General features: G+C 46.6%; 1 protein-coding gene across 1 annotated transcript; it reads left to right on the forward strand.

Annotated features, from left to right (window-relative positions):
* Positions 1-8,426: 8,426 nt before the first annotated feature.
* On the forward strand, positions 8,427-10,063 carry JR316_0004408 (GATA-type transcription factor sreA; the record flags this gene model as incomplete). The annotated part of the gene is made up of 2 exons (XM_047890174.1): positions 8,427-9,582; positions 9,645-10,063. The coding sequence occupies 2 exons, from the start codon at positions 8,427-8,429 to the stop codon at positions 10,061-10,063; spliced, it is 1,575 nt and encodes a 524-aa protein (XP_047749935.1).
* Positions 10,064-14,693: the final 4,630 nt, after the last annotated feature.

Below are 14,693 nucleotides of genomic sequence, written 5' to 3' on the forward strand. Positions count from 1 at the left end.
TCTCTGCACATTTCTTCTTTCGGAGGGAAGTAAGATTCCTGATAACCTTGGCACACCTGAGTACTTTGGCCTCAATTGCCTGTTCAGGAATGACTGCGACACGTAACAATACAGCCACTGGTGTTTATAATGCTTCTGACAATGCCTTGCACATTGCTTCTGGATTGTAGCACAGGAAGACTCTATTCCAAGGCTCAGTGACACATCTGAGAGACGAGTACCGATTATCTATCTATTTTTGAAACGGCTAAAAATAATCTTGAGTGCCTTCGCCGCCGTTACTGTCCGGGTACAGGACTTGCAGATTGTAGAGGACCGAATGATCAATGGAAGGGGTAGCAAACTCTATTTGTCGTTACAGCATCAAGTCGCATTCTACAAATTGACATGCGTGACATGCCCCTGTATCATAAGAAAGATTAGCGCTCTTTTTTGTGGGTTTATCACCACTTTCCACGCGGATGGATAAACGCCGACAGTTGAAGATGTTGGAATAATCTATTATCTTGGATTCTCGTAAGTAGTAGTCGTACATGTAAACATGCAACTTTTTAATTTCTTTTAGGTTACATGCAATTATTTCACGTCAAATCGATGAATATATGCGTTATATGTACATTTACACAACATACAGAAGTCAGCAGAAGTCAAAGTGGGCGCTGCTCGAATTTACTAGGGTTGTCAACACTGTACGCTACTGTTTTTGTGGGCTCATTTCAGAATCTACGAATGTAGTAGGGAAAACGCATGGGAGATAAGAACTCGGGGTAGACATCTGCCTACTGTTCCACACGTAGTATTTATGGCTCATTCATGGTGTGGATCAACGTTACCAACTTCATTTAACACTAGTGTCACATTTGGCAAGTTAACTGCACACTGCTTGTCTCCGATTTAATTTTCATTCAGGCTGTGTATGTAGTAACCACCGGTGGCCATGTTTCGGCGCTTATATAGTCTCCGAAGCAAAGTCATTGGGAGCGCCTGAGATTCCTAGAGATACAGAATTTGAACACACAAAAACTGAATATTGAACTTTTAGGCACAGGTACTGGACTTTCTTTGGACATCAAATTCAGATAGAGAGCAAAAACTTGTAATCTATCGTATTTTTCTGTTGAAAAATTTTAAACCAAACCTGGTTTAATACCTCACGACAGAGGGGCGCCTCGGTCACGCAGAATTAAGTTTATATCTCAGTTCTTCACTAAATAAATACGTAGATGGTATACCTACAGATTGTTGACTCGTTGATAAAAAAAGACGAAGCATAAGAGCCTGAGCAGGGTTCTGTTCTTGCTTAATGACAGGCCTGTGAGATGACTTCTCATTTAGTGATAGTTCGATGCCTCTAATGACCTGCATTTGGTGCCCACCAACCTTCTATTAACCCCGTATACACTCGTCAGAGAATTTGAGAATGATGTGGATTAGTAATATTAGTGACTATCTTTCGGTGTCGATTTGTTAGGTCTCCTGACTCTGATTTTCGTACATTTGGTTATTCGGATTGCAAGTTTGACCATCTAGCCGAAGTATAGGGGATTGGTTATCGTGAAAACTCCAAAAGAATGTCGTAGCAGTTAGAGATTGCACATCACATCCAACGAAAAAGCGATCGATCAAATAAGCGCGCAGGCGCGGCAGCCAGTGGTCATCTGGACCCCCACTTCATTGAACTAGACCTATACCAGAAGGCATCGTAAGTGTGTTTTTTCGTAATTTCGTTATAACCCAGCGCTAAAACATATATCTGTAAATGCACGTATCCTATCACAGATTGTTAAAAACGAGACGTGGCCAAGACGGTGAAAGCGTTTTTAACCGGTGACCACTACGAAGATTTGGAAGGCTGAATGAGCAACTTTCTAACCAATTAGAAAGCGCGAGAGGTTTTGCATTAAAGTGTAAGATTCGGCCAAAATATGTAATGATTGGCCAAGATAGTGACCAAATAGTCCTTTTTTGCTGACTATTTGGTCAGGTTTGTCAGTTACGTGATCTTTGCCTTCGTCCATACGCTTCGAGGTCCCAGGCAGCACCCTCGGAGTACTAGTGTCGGAGAACTCAAGACATGCATTCTGTCAAGCACCCGGACCATTTGTGGATCATGATATCTTGAATCGTTGGCAAATATATTGCAAAGATAACAAGTGTACCCAGCTTTGAAAGCCCAGTTGTTAGTTGAGTGCTCTGTCCTTTCTCTAAGACATATGCCGATCTTGCAGTCGTTCCTTCCAGCGCACCATTTATGGCGAATGAAGTGCTCTGTCTACCAACCCGCTATATTCAACACCTATTCTGTTTTCTCAGTTAATATGTTCGGAAGTAATCAACACAACGTGAACCACCGCAAAATCGCTTCCTGCGACGAATCCCAAACACCATGTCATGTTTTCCGAGCAACAGTCTATTACGAGAATGGTCGACACAAGCAATAATGACTACTTCCGCCCACAAGTCATATACTTGTAACGTGGTACAGCCAGCGCCAAATTCATCCCGATTACTCACTGCGCTGATAAAGTGTGTGTTTTTCGGTTCTATTCTTGGCGATCCTACAAGCTGTAGACTTTCTAGGATTTTTTTTTCGCTTATTTTGCTCCAGTTTGGTCCTATTTAGATGCCCGATCTCATTAGGCTCCTTGTCATCATGTCTATATCACTGTCTTTCGCAATGTTGCTTTGTTTCTAAGCCACGAAGCTAATACCCATCTGTATAGCATAGTAAATAGACATACGCATCACAAAGAAATCTGGACCGGGACAGAAATTAGAGTGCGATCCTTTCTCACTTCGGCAAAGGAACTATAAAAGGGACGTATGGTCGGCCAGGGAGGGGGACACATGCTTACGAGACACCCAGGCGCACTGGTGACTGTGTAGTCAACAGAGCAACTCTTATTTTTCACTCTCACGCCAACGTCCCGTAATTTGCCTACAATGCAACAAGGAAGCATCGGGAAGCGAGGTGCCAGGGGTAAAATATTTGTTTTATACTCCTGGGACGGCTAGTGATCCCGTCCTTCAGTAAATGTCATGTATTTATCCGCTAAATTCCGTAGCGAGTTTATGAAGGACGACCCTAGGATCGACGTCACCACTTGCGCAATGCAGGTCCCCTTCAAAAAAACATCAAAAAGCCTAACCCGAACAGACCCACCACGCTTCAATGTTCAGCGGGAATGCTAGCTTTTAATTGAAAGCAGATAACCCTTGGATTGGAGTCTAGAATCAGCATGGTTTGTATTATCTCAAGAATTTGCCAAGGCGTTTAAAGCAGGGTGACTCAGGACCCCTGGCAATAGGCCCAGAGGACGTTCCGTCGGACGGACAAAATTTTTGAAAATCGACCCCTTCGGACGTTCCGAAACCGGACAGAAATCCTAGATTTTGAGCAAAATGTCGTTCCAAAAATCCGGACAGAAAAGTTGCAGGACCGCCGAGGTTCTTCCTAAAACCGGACAAAATATCAGATAAAACAAATGACAAAACTTGTCAACCGAACGATAGTGTAGAGGTAAGCAGTGTGGTCAGTTTCTGCTCTTCGATTCAGTAATATGCTGGTACTTCAAGTCTCGTTGAAACTTTTTTATTTTTCTCTTAATAACAACTTGAGTTGAGGGTTGTCGCTTCGCACGGCGATACGAGTCCTTGATGCCCTTTGCGCCGTACATTTTAAGTGCAAGACCCACCAAAACTGCCTTGCTCAATGTATCTGAATTTGCACACCTGCCTTCCTGCAAGTTACTCACCCTCCTCTATCATAAACCCTCATCTGTCACTGCAGCAGGTTTTGAAGTTCATGCGCAAGATATTTCGCTTTACGAGACATTGGTTGAGGGAGTAGGGAGCATCAAAAAAGCGATGAAAATGTTTGCAAAGCGAAACCTAGATAGTAGTACATAGCTTTTTTTGCATCGCATACTCATTTTATGGTTTTGTATTGTACTAGGCAGGTTTTTTTTTATTACAGTGATTCTTAACATTGTTCTGAAGCGTCCCATTTGCGACTGAACTCAGCTGAACGCGCGCAGCGACGAAAAAATCGATTTTTAGGCATGTCCGGACACAAATGGGGCCTCCCGAGGGTTGTTCCCGATTTCCGGACAAATTTTTGAAAAAATTGGTAGGTCGTTCTATATCCGGACAGAAATTTTGAAAATCGCGACGGACAAAAAACCCAGAAATCGACCTTTTTCGGGAACGTCCTCTGGGCCTATTGCCAGGGGTCCTGGTGACTCGCTAATCGACCGGTGGTTGTAAGCCCTGGCATTAAGACCCGTATGAAAGGATGTTCAAGGCTGTATGTAGCCTCATGGGCCTTGAGCCTTCCGTGCCTGTATGCAAGTTTCAGTGGACAGATAACGCCAAAAAGTGCCCCAAGACGATACAGAAGAAAATATACAGGATAATAAGGTTCAATAAGAGGGGCGGGGAGGGGGCCGAAGCTGCGGCGAGCCCTCTAAGCACCGACCGAAGTTCATTGCAAAACGTTCAAGGTCATCCAGGTCACCAGTTCGAATGTTCTCGATTCTTGAGCATGAGTCAGCACAAGTTAATTGACGCACGGACAGTCGGAGCTGGGGGGCTGTAGTTTCAAGTATAGCAGATAAACAAGCTCATTGAACTCGGAGCATGTACAAAGCAAAGAAAGCCTATTTGTATTATATTACTTACAGAGTGTTATCAAAGAAGGAAGTCAGTATTCCGAGTGGTTGATGAAAGGTGTTTAAACTGTATAGCAATTGACTAAAATCATACGGGCCATGCCATGCGCGTAACCAAGTTTTTCTATCCCACAAATCTCCACGTTATATCCCGACCGGTAAGTAGACACGCTCGTGACGGCATGTCGCGTCAAAGGGCGAACAGAGCCGCCCCTTGCCTCAATTATGGGCTCAAGAGTTGCCTAAGTCCGTCATGATGCGCCTATATGGGCGTCACCCCATAGTGTACATAACCAGGCCAGTATTTTAGTTTGCCGGTATCGAGGAATATCGAACAGAGTATCGGCAAATTCAACATAATTCCATAAAGATAGTCCTGCAATTGAGATCATCATGTTTCTCAATGATTTGCGTTGTTAAGCGTGATGCGAGGGCGAAAAAGTTGGTAGGGTCGCAGTTTTGTTGATTGGACTACGTTATCTTATTGTTATCTAGAAATATTGAAGTGGCCATGTCGTCCGCGTTCTGAATTTTGCACAAGTTGATCAAGTATCATTCTTGAGCAGGAAAGTTCCTGTGGCGGTCAATCACTGGACACTCAACAAAGTGTCCACTTCGATGGCGGCATCGAGAGAGGGTTCTAGCGTATTATTGGCCAATCTCCCGTTATATGGTCTGATAATGTGTCGCCATATCTGTGTCATGCGAGTTGGGCGGTTGCGAATAGTAAAGTTTTGGACCGATAAATAGATTGCGAGTCATCTACAAGTAGTACCAGCCTTGACGGTTCCGCTTGAAAGGGTTAGTCGCAACGGAAATACGTCATACCGACAGCATCTGACTGTGCTTGCAGTCGTTCTGGATATCAGATGTCTCGACTACTGCGCCTACAACTCTCGGAAGGATTCGGTCCCAAGAACGCTGTAAACAAGTATCTCAGGATCAGCCGTCATCCTCGAACACAGGGTAACGGATGGATGAATGAATGATCACATAGCATTTCTCCTGTGTTCCCTAGAGACTTGTGTCTTCCCGAGGCTATGACCTTCAGAATTTATGATCCGATAAGATAAAATGGGGTACGATAATGAATTCTATATTCTTTTAACCATAGCAAAGATAATCATTGCTGTATCGAAGGCTTTCATTTGGTGGCTCAATGCAGTGCGCGTCTGAGCGACACTCAAAATTCATTACCAAGTCCAGCGTCTAATTCTCATCTCGGGCATATGCTTTCCCAAGGTGTTATGGTAGTCATAGTGTATATGAAAGGCTAGTCAACAAGCATAGTTACACCTATACTTTGACATTGGTTAGAAAACTCACTGACAGGGATACCGAATTAACAAGACTCACCCCCGAAAAGGCCACCCACGCAGAATCCCAAATAACCAGTGGCGCACCGTACGTGCACGCATGCCGAGAAAAAACCAGCGCGGGGTAGACGACCCACAAGGCTAAACCCCAACACAATCCCAAAGAAGAAAATGGCAAACCTCGAAATGTGCGACAGAATGGAATCACTTTGAAAAAATCAGCGTTAAATCCGTGAAAAGAATGGGAGAAAAACCAGAATGTGAGAAGAGAGCAAATAGACATATACATGGAGTTTGCGATAAGATTGATGGTATGAGGCTCGGATGAGAGAAAAAAAAGGTCAACAACTCAAGCTTTCTCGTCCGGGAAAAATACGATCCGGTTTCCAGCTGATGATGGATTCGCAAGGGGTGCGCTACCAGATGCTGCGCTACCCCAAAAGTCTCGTCCAAAAATAATGTCAATGTTTGATTCCGTCCCAATGAATTCGGAAAATCTCGTTCAGGTTCGTATGGCTAGCTCTAAGGGTGGGACTCGTGGACCTGACGCAGATTTACATACTTACGCGCAGATAAGATATATTGTTTTGAAACGTGTTGTCGAGTTGATGATGTATCATGGTCTGGGTTCTGCATCTAAATCAAAAAAAAAGTGCTCAGCTTTGCGTTGGGGTCCAATATAAAATCAGGTTTGAAAGCACTGCTCAATGCTTCTTAATGCCGAAGCACATCACAATCGACTCTGATGATGAGAGAGAAAAATAATGGAGCGTAGACCCCATGATGATGGATGCTCATTAGGTTAAGGCGATCCATGGTTGGTTTTATCGTTAGCTCCGAAGAGAGGCAAACTTTGCCTTGAAACTCCATCCTTATCACTTGCTTTACAATAGCCTCGCGGCCATGGAGGACATGTTGCTCCTCTGCGAGAAGCGAATGGCAGTAAAGAGCGCAACGATTAATTCTAGTTGGAACTAGAAACAGTCGCAATGAGTCGATATCGCTGTCAATTAATAGACGTTCTTTAGAGAACTTATTATCTATTTCGACCGATAAAAGTGGCTTAGCAGAAAAGGAATAAGAGAACACGACTCAACAGCTTTGATTTTCCATGTTCGGAGTAGTGATGACAATTTCATGATGTATATTGCATAGTCTTCCATAATTGAAGAAGAATCTGTTGGTCGTGCACAAAATGTAAAAGGCTGTACCTGTATACGACGATTGGCTCCAAGAGCGACGCAGGAACAAAACGATTGAGCCAACTGGGTGCGAAAATCGTTCAGACCGAAGCCAACAGAAGACTGAAATAATTAAGATAAGACATGGTGGAGACCACAAGGAGACATTCGTATGTGTTTCAGCGTTCCAACGCTAAAAGTATCTTATCCACGAAGAAGGTGATCTCATCCCCTCCTTACCCTCTGGCTGCCCCGTACGACTGTTTATAGAGTGGTGCATCAATTAGCGTGAGCGTGAGGAATGAGTATGCAGAAAATAGACAAGGACAAGCCAAAACGAGAAGGACTGAGATTGACGCACCAAGAGGCTTGACCCAAGATCTTAAGAGGCATTTCTGGCAAGTCATTGTCGGTGACGTGATTGAAGTGTGTGAGAACCGGCAAGGGCGTCTATTTTTGCTCTAAATTCTTGGTTCCTGTGTGCGGGAAGGGCCATGGGAGACTTGAAGACGAGAATACCAGAAAGAAAAAATGGCGCAGGAAAATGTCGAAACGCGACGGGCATTGGGATAATATAAAATTGGCCGAACTGCCACCAGCTCATTGAGTTGGAAAGAATGTCGGAGTGACATGGAGTAAAATACTCGGATTCGCCAGGCTTCAAGTTCAAACGCATGGACAAAGAGTACAAGCACAAGGAAAGCCAGAATTAACGATGAATGAATGACAAATGGATAGGTGCCACAGTTGCTTTAAGGCTGTAGCTGCATTGGCGAAACGCAGAGCGAGCGCTAAATAGAGGTAGCTGAGAAAGAGATGCGAGTATCTTTTGAAAGAAGGATTAGAATTGTTTCAGGGATGTGGCTTGGTGTATTCAGATAGGACGCAGATAGACTAAGAGCGCCCAGGGAGGGATAGATGGAAGGAGAGTGGCATGGACAGTGGCAGCGACGGGGGCACAGCCAGAGGCAGCTGGGGTGTTACGGAGGAGCCGCGGTGATTGGTGGACCCAGAAGAACGGGACTGTTTGGGGATGTTTGGGACGGTCGCTGAGGGGAAGAGGGTGGCTGGGGGCCTGGAGAGTGGCAGAGAGTCGGGGGCCGGGAGAACCCCATATGGAAGGCAGATGGGATCTGATCGAGTGGTGGAGATTTGAGAGGACTTCCTTATTAGGAGAGGGAAACCCTGGCGGTTCACATCCTCAGCCATTGAAAACGACAAACGGAAATTGCAGACAGGAAGCACTCCCTTGGCTCACCATGGACTCTCTCTCCTTCGACGGCTACACAACCTACTCTGACGCCTCCACTCCCCGCACTCCCTCTCCCACCGACATGCACTTTGCCCCTGATTTCAAGCACGACATAGACCACCCCGTCCAGAACATCTTCGCACCCACTGACGATGATAATGCAGGCGCTGTTGTTGTCCCACCATCCTCTGGCCCCTATTGGTCTCAGAACTCCTCTACAAACACACACCCGTATGCCTTTAACAACACCAGCAACAACAGCTCCCGTGGCTCTCTGCTCCAGGAGCTCTACGAGTCCGACATCCCTGAGCAGTCCCTGTCTCCCAATTTCAGCCACCAGTCCGACAACTGGTCCCAGCAGCAGCAACAGCAGCAACAACAAAGGCCTTCAGAGTTTTCGATGATGCGTCGTGCCACTTTTCCCTATGTCCGACGCGACCACGAAGACGCGATGCCGATGCAGTACGTCCAGCAGCAGCAGCAGCAGATGCAGATGATGCACTTGCAGCAAATGCAGCACGGAAATGGTATGCAATATTCGCGCGGAGAGCATCTTTACAATGAACCCCACCACATGGACTCGGCCCACGATTTCATCCCATCCATGTCCAATTCTCCCCACTCCTCATACCGCGACTTTGACGATGGCGCAAACATCAAGCTCGAAGAGGGTGCGCCCCTTATGGTCCCCTCCCAGACCTCTTTCTACCGTCCCAATTCTTCTGGCGGTGTTTGTGGCTCCATGTCGCTGTCCTATCTTTCTCCCCATACAGGTCTTCCCGTCCAACACACTGACGATGCCGCTTCAAAAGAAACCCAGTATCTCCGTCGTCGATGCTTCAACTGCCACACAACCGAGCCCCCTTCATGGCGAAGGAGTACCCTTAACCCGGGCAAGATTGTATGCAACAAGTGTGGTCTCTACGAGCGAACCCATCTGCGACCTAGACCTCTCCGTTTCGACGAGCTCCGAGCCGGTAACAAGGCACGCAAGCAAAGCAAAGCCACCACTGGACCTAATCCAAGTGTCAGCCCAAAGCAGTCCAAGATGGTGAAGAAGGAACCCCGCGAGTATGGCACCGGTGCTCTTCTGAGGCGCAGTTCTGTATCCTCGTCAAGTTCTGTTCATTCTGGCAGCGGCGCAAGCGACTGGGATGATAATGGTGCGTTTTCGCGACATTGAATGCGTGGCGAACCGTGTTCTGATCTTGGGTTTCCTTCATAGTGTCCATTTACTCTTCTGGGTCAGCGCCCCCGACATCTTTCAACTCTCCTATCCAGCAAAGCTACCCATTGTCACGAAGCGACTCACAGTCGCCTCCCCGCGACGGTGGAATCCGCCTCCCCAACAACCCTCTCTCTGACATCGCGTCGATGAACGTGTCTCATGGCCCACAAAGCCAGCTCCCAACCCCCCGAAAATCACATACCTCACCTGGAGCATACTTTGCACCATCGCCGGCTCTCTCGCAAACCCAGGCACTGCCCGGAAGTCGAAGCGGCAGCGTGCACGGCAGTCCTGCTGTTGGCCACTCACAGCTGCAGCTGCAAACACAACCTGACTTCTTTGGACCATCGGAGAACGCGTCGGCTGTGTCGAGTCCGGGACCAGTTGCCGCTGCAGTTCCTGCTCTATCGTCATGAGTCACTAGAGGCGGAGGCGGTGATGGTTGACTGAGAAGAAGAGCGACGGGTGATCAGTGTCTTGCATTTTGGGCATTCATCACGCATTAGGTCAGCGATGAAGCTCGTCCATCCTCTGCCACCGTCAAGTTGGTCGTCGTCGTCTTATTTATTACTACACTTGCCCCTGCCCTCCTCAAAAATCTGTCGATGACTCTTCACCATCGCCGGGGCCGCCACCTTTTTTATCTATCTATTTATTCGCGTCAATACCCAAACCCTTGTACACAAGCACTGAACACGATTTTGTATCATCCATCTTCCTGTTTGTTGTCTTTTTCTTGTCCTTTCAACGACCCTGGCAGCCAGACTGTATTCCGAATTGAACTGTATTTATTCGGTCCATCTTACTCCAGCCTCGACTATCTTGCGACGGACTGTTCTTTCTTTCGCCTTTGTCTTTTTCTGGCTGTCATTTTTTGCTTTCATCTCCTCTTTCGATGCGCATTTGGGCCCGCATTCCTCTGTTGTACTATTAAAACAAAAATACCACATAGATACCTGCCGTCATCTCCTAGTCAGTAGTACTACCCCTTCATTTATGTACAAGCTTAAGCAATCCGGCATACATATATACCTACACCCCATGCAAACATGCGATTCCCTTGCCCATTCACTTTCGTTCTTATCTATTCACTATTTCTATTCGCTTTACACATCTTGCAATTCAACGGATCATATTCTCCTCCTGTGCTAAGTACTACATAGCCAACAACTATCGCCATACTTGGGGCTAGAATCGCCCACCACTGCAAGCTGTCACAGCCTCGGCTGGGTGTATGTTGCCCGCCGCACCATCCATATAGTTCCACCACGTATGAAAAAAGCGAATGGGCCGGTAGTATGTTTTTTGCCTTTTGCTCCGCTGTCTACTTTCTTTTAATTAGTCATGGCCGCTATAAGTACCCACATGGTCGAAATTGAATAGAGTAGGGGGCCTCGACAGCATCCTGTGGAGAGAAATTTTAACTTGGTCCCTCATTCTTTACTTCCAAAGATACATTTCCACCGAAGATTGCCCCAAACGCTTGTGTGTGTGTGTATCCGTGCGTGTGCAAAACGTCGTCAGCATTTACTTAAGCCTAAAAAAGAGGCCACCTTCTCGTCCCAGAAGAATGTAAAAAAGCGCGATTCAAAATACAACTGTTCATTCAACCATCCATTCCAAAGCATTCGTTTGTTGAGTTGTATACTGTACCACCGAACCTTCGCCGACGTATTGTTCTATTTTCATGTTCCTTCAGGGAGGGAAAGCACAGGGTTGCGGTCCCTTTCGACGGGTTTCCCTTGAACTTATTACGTATATTTCCTTATCTGCATTCTCCCCCTGTTCTACAGAAGAATACTTGCACGCAAGAAAACTGCCCCTTGACCCTTACTTAGCAGGCCGCGCTTAATCGCACAGTTGAAAAGGCGACTTTACTAAGCGGTACGCGTCAGGGTTTGTTTGAAACTGTGCCCTCCCTCCAAAGCAAGTGGGGAACATGAACGCACTACGCCATACACACACACCGCCAACTTCATGGAGTATCTTTTTACCACTGGAATGCACCGGGAAACGTGGAGCTCCACCGACCACACAACTATACACGTCTTCGTTCCATCCATTTCCGTACCTCGATAGCATTCTCCCTTGACAAACAAACAGGCCCGACCAAGGTTATCTTGTCGAAGCCCGCATGCTTGTATGGCCGGTCCGGGATGCCGACCCAGAGTCTATTGACGCATCCTGGCTCGCTAGCTAGGACGCCTGAAGGATTGTCAAAGAGCATTCAAGTGCTCCCCCAGACCAACATGAAAGCAACGCACCACTTCCCCAGGCCGAATGAGAGATAAATATGGAAGAAAGAGAGAAAAAAATCAACGCTGTGACGCTCATCCATTACAATTACTAACGCGGTCTCCGAGCGGTTTCTTGGGCTTTTCTGGTATGCAGGCTCGACGCTGCAGATTAACCGCTGCTACGTAGACCACCCAGGCCCCATCCGTGAATGGAAACCATACTGGTGAGATCGAGAACGGATCGAAATGAGATTGACGGATCCAACTTGAATACTTTCTGGAAGGGGAAAGGAGGGGGGAAGCAGGCGCGAAGAGAGTGAAGCGGCAGCAAATTTTATCGATACGCGCACGCCATTTCGGTTGAGCGCATGCCGATGGTGATGCGTGCCCGGTGGCAGAATTGGTCCCGCCACCGCTTACTTTCCTCCACACCCCTCTTTTGTGCCATACAAATCTCACGAAGAACCAAAAAAGTAGACGCCCTCAAGACCGCCCACCGCCCACAGTCACTCCGGCGCGCCTGCAGTCGTCTTCTTACCCTTTCGCCGTCTTAAGTATGGATAATCTCCTACCGTCTTATGGGCCGTTCGGATCGCACGGCAATGACGAGCTCATTTATAATACCTTTATCTGTTCTCCCTTATGAAAACGCCTCTCACTTGGCAGCTTCGTCGGTGGGCTAAATGGATTGTAGGCTCCCCAATATGTAACACACAAACGAAAACACGCCATTTGGTCACTTGCGCCGAAAAATTCAGGTGAAATAGGCCTCGGCAACGCTCACACTCGTCCACACGGTGTAAAGAGCTTAAATTCAGACATGGACATGAGCATTTATATAAAAAGTTGACCAAAATAGAAATGCTCTAGCCTTTTCACTTTACATAAAGCCCATGGGGCAGGTAGTCCCTGAGAGCGTCGAATCCAGCTGATAATAGGCCCTGAACTCATATGTAGCGCTAAGAGTACGACGGGACAACAGACTCCGCACGGGAAAGTTGGGTTAGGTTAGGTAGGTGTTGTCATACTGCTGACAAACTCATTATCGCTCTAAACCACTCCTAATTTGGAAGCTTGAAGCCCCTGTCTGAAGAGTTTATACACATTATCTAGAGTCCACACTAGTCTAAGTGCAAAAGAGACATTCGAGAAGGACTGGGAGGGAGCAAATTAAATCCATAATTTGTATTTACACTAGCTTGTGCCGATAAAAGCGCGTCCTGCTAATGGAACTTCCAAGCGATGAGAACAGAAATTAGAACGCGTTTATGTCATTTAGAATAACCACGAGAGGGTTGACGGTATACACGACAAACTCGTAATTTGGCGCGCGCGGCGCTGCCGCGTCAACGAGGCGCGTCGATGCATTGACCCCTATCTATATTCGCCCAGCACTTTTGCTTCCCGGACGCAGATAAGTTGCCCAAGTTACCTTATCTGCTCCTCAAAGACCTAGACTTAAAGTATACACTCACGTCACTGTAGACTTTGCCCATGAAACTCTGCAGATAAATTGGAAAGCAAGTGTTCACATGAGAAGTTCAGGCTATTTATATACACACTTCGTGAACCTAGTACGTAACTGGAATAGAGTCTGCGCCTGCGGCACGCGTGGAGAAACCTGACAAAAATTTTCCTGCTTCAGCACACGTACATGTGCGGAGCGAGGCTGAGAAATGTAAAACGAACAGATTGCAATGCAATGCGACATCCAGGGAAGTTCGTGATGACCAGGGGAACATTGCCTGTAAGCCTTCTTCACTTCTGCAGTGGAACTGCAAGTCCAGTGCACTGCACGCTGCAGTGTAAATCAAGCAACACGCCATAGAGATATGTTTGAAATCGAATGCACCTCAAAGTCGAGATTTAGTTTTCTTTCGGCAATGCAATACTATTATACCAAGTTCATTTCTACAATTTGGCGATCTTTTGTTTTAGATAATAATTTCGTTGCCGAATGACAGGGTGAATAAAAAACTAACATGAACGTCAGAGGCTTTATCCAGCCGACGTTCACTTAACTTTATCACGGCGTACCTCTAATTCGATTGTGTAAGGTAAAGCACACCACGCTAGGCTCGGAATCCTTTAATTTACGTATTCGCAGTCACCCACCAGTGAGGCAATTGGCTATATTATTTATAAAGTCACAGTGGCGACGTCTAGTAGTTTGTGTAATCGCCGGGGCGGATCCGGATCCTATGCGCTCGGAACCTTCATATGCAGATCTTCATTGACAGTGGACACCCACAATTCGTGTTCCATGGATATTCGGACTTGATGATTGTTTGAAATTATCGTTCGCGATTCAAGGAAGTCATTGGTACTAAGATCGAATCCCATTTCCCGTGCTACTCACTCGATGCAAACCTGAATGTCATTGAACGCCACAGCTAGACATGACGCTCACACGCGTTCATCCGGAACCCGTTAAACCACGCTGAATATCGGCGTCGCCAGTGCGAGACTTAGGACGCGAGTACATGAGAATTAGGTTCCTCGTCATTTTCAAAATACTACGGTGGCGTTGTGTTTGAAAAGACGTCCATGGGAGTATTCAATTCCGACTCGCGTTGCCACCATCCCCTCCGACTAACGTCCTTCATCCCAAGTGAGCAGTTAGCCTTTTTAAATGCTAGCCATTGAAGCACAATGCAGGTGGCGTGTAGGAATAAAAATATAGACCGACTTACTCGCGTCCGAAGCAATAACCAAGATCTACCACAGGGCCAAAGCCAACAGAGCCCTATTCAGGCAAATACTGTGGGTACAAAAGTACAAATATTGTGTACTGATCCCAGCCACAGGG

The sequence above is a fragment of the Psilocybe cubensis genome, chromosome 4 (assembly GCF_017499595.1).
Source record: "Psilocybe cubensis strain MGC-MH-2018 chromosome 4, whole genome shotgun sequence".
Taxonomy (NCBI): Eukaryota; Fungi; Basidiomycota; class Agaricomycetes; order Agaricales; family Agrocybaceae; genus Psilocybe; species Psilocybe cubensis.